Source organism: Nelumbo nucifera, chromosome 1, assembly GCF_055504915.1.
Source record: "Nelumbo nucifera cultivar China Antique chromosome 1, China Antique-T2T, whole genome shotgun sequence".
NCBI lineage: Eukaryota > Viridiplantae > Streptophyta > Magnoliopsida > Proteales > Nelumbonaceae > Nelumbo > Nelumbo nucifera.
Genome location: NC_142649.1, coordinates 28,151,529 through 28,157,082, shown reverse-complemented (window position 1 = coordinate 28,157,082; position 5,554 = coordinate 28,151,529). Strand labels below are relative to the sequence as shown.

The 5,554-nt window shown below is 40.9% G+C and overlaps 1 protein-coding gene across 1 annotated transcript; it reads left to right on the top strand.

Moving 5' to 3' along the window:
• The first annotated feature begins 491 nt into the window (after window positions 1–491).
• Window positions 492–2,169, top strand: LOC104609678 (protein ELC-like). Its single transcript, XM_010276048.3, has one exon. The coding sequence runs from the start codon at window positions 714–716 to the stop codon at window positions 1,935–1,937; it is 1,224 nt and encodes a 407-aa protein (XP_010274350.1). The 5' UTR covers window positions 492–713; the 3' UTR covers window positions 1,938–2,169.
• Window positions 2,170–5,554: the final 3,385 nt, after the last annotated feature.

The window sequence follows — 5,554 nt, the reverse complement described above, 5'->3', positions numbered from 1 at the left end:
CCAAGAAATTAGAAAAAGTGGATTAACATGATTTCTAATAAATATGATAAATTACCAAAAATAAAAAAATATAACCATAAAAATTACTTTTTGAAAATATATACTAATTATTAGTAATCTTCATGAAGTAAATGTAATTAGTTTATAGTGTATTTAAAATACATTTGTTTTTTCATATAAATTATAAATTATATCATTTAAACATTATAAGCCTTGCCTATGATGATATTATTTTATAATGTTACAAATGAAAATAGAAAAAATGTATTGTGGTTAAAAAAATGTGTTTATTATTATGTATTTCAATATTTTACTTTCACTAAACAAAGTCCATGCATTGTGTTGGTTTAAAGGAAAAAGTAGGAAAGGGTAGGGAAATGTAGGGAAACCTTTCCTTACCTTTTCTTACATTTTTCTACATTTCTTTTATGCTGTGTTTGTATATATTTTCCTACGTTTTTCTTTCTTTAAAACCTTAGGCTATAAGTTTTCCTGCTTTTTCCTTTCTTTCCCTAATTTTTCCTTTAAACCAAACACAGCCTTAGTAAATTTTCTACACCTACGGCCATCAACGGAAATCCATCCCACGAAGGAAATCGATCGGTGACCAGGAAATAAACAAAGCTCAGCAATAATTCTCCGTTGTTATCTGCAATCGATCGGTGACCAGGAAATCGATCAGTGACCAAGAAATCGATCGGTGGTTATCGGCAATGGCCGGAGCAGCAGCGCAGAATACCCAATTCACCCAGCAATTCCTAAGCAGCGTCCTCTCCCAGCGTGGTCCATCGGCTCTGCCCTACACTGAAGACGTTAAATGGCTAATCCGACAACAGCTCCTCTCCCTCGTCAACATCTACCCCAGCCTCCAGCCCAAGACGGCCACCTTCACTCACAACGACGGCCGAACCGTAAATCTCCTCCAAGCCGAAGGCACCATCCCCATGTTCTATATGGAGGTCATGTATAACATCCCTGTTGTTATCTGGCTCATGGAGTCTTACCCTCGCCAGCCCCCCTGCGTCTACGTCGCTCCAACACGGGACATGATCATCAAGCGCCCCCACCCCCATGTCAATCCTTCCGGCCTCGTCTCCCTCCCTTATCTCCAGAATTGGATCTACCCAAGTTCCAATCTCGTCGATTTGGTCCGAAATCTCAGTCTCGTCTTCGGTCGCGACCCCCCTCTTTATACCCGCCAAATACCAGCGCCACCTCCGTCAAACCCTACCCCTACCCCTCCTGACAATTCTTCTGTGATCTCGGCGTCTTCGTCGGCGTCAGCTCGTCCTGGGATTCCGTCCAGGGTTTACTCTTCGTTGTCTCCCTACGGTGGGAGGCTCCCGCCGTCGCCTCAGCACCATCGGCAGCATACGGAAGACCAATCGGAGGTTTTCCGGAGAAATGCGATTGACAAACTTTTGAGTAACTTACATGCCGACATCGATGCGTTGAGGAAGAATAGAGAGGCCGAGATGGAAGGGCTTTTTAGTGCCCAGGCGGTTTTGCGGCAGAGGGAGGATCAGCTTTCCAAAGGGTTGAGGGAGATGCAGGATGAGAAGGAGGGTTTAGAGCAGCAATTACAGATGGTTCTGATGAATTCGGATATTTTGGAGGCATGGTTGAGGGAGAACGAGTCGAAGACGGCGAACATAGGGAAAGTGGATATTGATAATGTTTTTGAGCCTATTGATGCTCTCTCGAAGCAGATGCTAGAATGCAGTGCATCAGATTTGGCTATAGAGGATGCCATTTATTCATTGGATAAAGCGGTTCAGGAAGAATCAATTCCCTTTGACCAGTACTTAAGGAGCATCAGGTCGCTATCGCGTGAACAGTTCTTCCATCGTGCTACTTCTTCAAAGCTTAGGTCTACACAGATGCAGACTCAAGTTTCTAACATGGCAGCTCGCTTGTCGCAGTATATCAATTCTTGACAATTCATTTGGTATCTTATGGTTCTCTCATTTACTGTTATACGGATGTCCCGGAGATTATGTTTCTTTAATGCTTAGTTGTGATATTTTTGTATTTCTTTCTCCTTGTATAAATCATGGCTTTTGGATTTTTCTTCTTTTATTTGTAATGTGAGGAAAATACTAGTTGTTATTTGAACAACTTATAACTACAGAATAGGTGATATATGGAAATGAATTCTTTTTTGTCGAATTCATCTATAATGATTTCTTTATCTCATTACAATTTCAATGCTAATTTTGTTTGAAGATACTGTAGTTCACCAGATATAGGATATGTATTTTTCTTTGGATATCACCCTGATTATCAATATTGGGAATCTGGGGTTGATGTTTAAGATGACTTCATATTTGTAGCACCAAATTAAGGGCATTTAACCAGTTTGATTACATCCTAGATTATGTACTCTCTGCACCACCTACACCAAAGGAGCCAACTTTAATACATATTTTAAGTAGCATACAGGTGGTTGCCATCTCTGTCATGGTATTTGTAGTGTTAACTGTCCAAGAAAATATAACTTAATTAAATCCTAGTTAGATAGATGACTTATTATGGTGCACATGTACATCATCATCATTATCATCATCATCTAAGCCTCATCACAACTATATGGGGTCAGCTTCATATATGCAAGTACCGCAAAATTTTATCAATTTGCTTAGTTGTCAATAAATGTGGTCCTGGAGAGAGTGAAGTGTACGAAATGATTTATGGAGCTGATTCCATGTAGGTAAGATAAAATGATAATGAAACTGGTTGGATGATATTGACTTTCAAATTACTCAGTTCGAACATCATACACTTCTTGTTGGAGAGTACATAAGAACACTATCTATATGAGGAGAAAAGATTTTCTCTTACAATTTGGATCCTTTGTCGTACATTGTTTGTGAATGTAGTATATCAACTGGTGTCCTTGAGCTACCTGACTTTGACAGTTTTGAAATAGTTGTAACAACTCAACTAAGCCCTATCCCAACTAGTTGGAGTTAGATACATGAACCTTGTTCCTCTGTCAAGTTATCGGGCTTTCTTCATTAATACGGCTAGCTTCCTTGTCAGCTTTCTCCTTGTCTATATGAGACAGCTTGTGCTAAATTACTCCATAGTGGTCCAATCAATAGACACTTGGACCAGAACAATTGTGAAGAGGTTCATTTCCTTTTGAGTTAAAAAAAAAAACAAATGAAAATTGCATTGGAACAGTTTTGAGGGAAAAAATTAGAACAGTTTTGCAGGAGAAGAGTTTTACCTTGATGACAGTTTCTAGGTTTGTCACAATAGTGAGGGTGACCTGGGTAAGGATTTAAAAAGGGTTTTTGAAGAGTGGTGGTGAAAACTGTGGAGACTCTAGGAGAAGAGGTTAAAGCACTGTTCTAACAAGAAGACAAAAAGGATAAAAAATCTCATTTGGTTGGTGTAACCAAGGTTTTCTCACACTTGAAAGATGATCTACATGTGGCAGGCCCATGAAAGAAGTTTAAGAGGGTGTATGAGAGGAAGGGTGTGAAGGACAACATCTGTCGTCGTAGGGTTGGAAGAAAAAAACTTGAAACCCGATCAAATTCAAAAAAAAAAAAAAACAAGATGGCAAATTCAAAATTGGTTTTGCCTAAGAAGGCAGGTGTAGGAGTTCAAGGGAAAGACTTGGAAGGTATTGAGGAAGTAACCAAGATGCAAGTGGAAGATGACGAGGTTTATTTTGATCAAGAGAGGCAAGATGAGAAGAAATTCAACTTGGAGAAGATAATTGAAAAGGAAGTTCAGATAAGTAAAACATTGGGCCTTTTTTCCTTGCAGGGTGAGGAGTTTGCTAGAAAAAACTTTTATGGAGTTGGAGAAAAGGGATCTAGAATCCCAATTGCTGAGAAAGGGTTGAACTACAGTCGCTTCCAAGCCACCTATCAAGTTCAGAATCCCAACTACTGAGAATTTAGTTTCGATTCGTTTGGACATCAAAGTCGATGGGCAACACTTAAAAGATGCATTCACATGGAACCCTATTGGTTGCAAAAACTAATGGCTAGGATCCTTGGGAATGAAGATGTATCAAGAATTGGGAAGAGAATGAAGGTGGTTGTTGATGTGAGGAGGGTTGGGTAGATGGAAGAAAGAATGAGAGTTCTGCAGGCGAGCCTGGTAAGCAGAGTTGTGGGAAAAGAAATGGACGTGGAGAAATTAGAAGCATGGGCAGGGATGGAATGGGGGAGGGAGAAGGTCATGGGAGTAAGAAAGAATGCAAGATTTCTGCTATTCATATTTCACAGTCGACAATATGCAGGATGGGTTCTGGAGTCAGAAAAATTGAAGAGTAGAGAGTATGACTTGAGGTTGGATTGGTGGTCCCCGGCAGGTGTAGAGATATTGACAGGTAGAAGAAAATGTGCCATGTGGATCGGAGTGGAGATGGAGGGGCTGGGAAGTGGAAGGGTCTTTTGAAAGAAGGAGAGGATTAGGTGGGTGTCTCTATGGACAAAGGAGAGTCGTGGCTGAAGCCTGAAGAGGGTATGATTGTGTGGGGGAAGACACTTTGAGGGCAGGAATGTGAATCAGTGGAAGCCCAAGAGTCGGGGAGTGGGAGGGAAGGGGGAAGAGAAGTTGCAGGCATTAGGAGGTAAAGTTAAGTTTAAAAGTAGAAGTGGGGTTCACTTCTTTAATAAATCAGGTAAAGATTTTAAGGGGGGGAACCGGAGAAGATGGTTTTGAGTGGCAATGGGCATTTTTGGAAATGGAATTCTCAGCTCAAAGGGGGTGAGGCTCCATTCAGCTAGAAATGATCGAAGGGAGGAGGGAGAAGCAAAGAATGATTGGTTTGGGTCTGGATTGCCTTTTTTTCTTTTTTTTTTGGATCAATAACAGAATTTCATTATATATATATATAACAACAGTACAGCAATCAGAGAGAGTTAAAAAGGCTTAACACTCCCAAGAAAGCAACAAAAAGCTCACAATACAGCCCAGTACAAATGAACCCTTCCCACACTCTGCTTTGCCAAAGCATCTGCAAAGGCATTTGCTGTTCTTTTCACCCAGTGGAATTGTATTTCCATCCCCCTAGTTAGCCATTTGATTTCCTTTCTTTCATTAGTGAACTTCCAAAGGCCACTTCCCCTCTGCATCCAGCTCAACACCAACTTTGAGTCCCCTTCAATAGTTAATTTTTGTATATTCAGTTCCTTGCTCTTTCTAATACCTTCCAATACAGCATAGATCTCAGCTCTCAAAGAATCCCTAATCCCAATGGAGCCTGAAGACAATGCCAATACTTTCCCCTCCTCATCTCTGAAGACACCTCCCACACCTGAAGGGCCTGGGTTACCTTCACTACTTCCATCAAAATTTAGCTTTATAAAGCCATTGTTAGGTGGTGACCACACAGGAGAAACTGTAGGCTGAGCCCAAGCGGAATTAGCCACTTCCACCCAGATATTCAATACCTTGGAAAACTTGCAGAAAAAGAGACCCTCTCTATGTCTCTCCCCGAATTGGTGTTTCTTGTGCAAGGCCTAGAATGGGGATTGTTTCCATTTGCTGATTTCCTGCTCCCTTGCTACAGACTTATGGAGTTGGAGCC

Excerpts from the sequence above, each read along its gene's own strand:
- LOC104609678 (XM_010276048.3), top strand. The coding sequence starts at position 714 with ATGGCCGGAGCAGCAGCGCAGAATACCCAATTCACCCAGCAATTCCTA.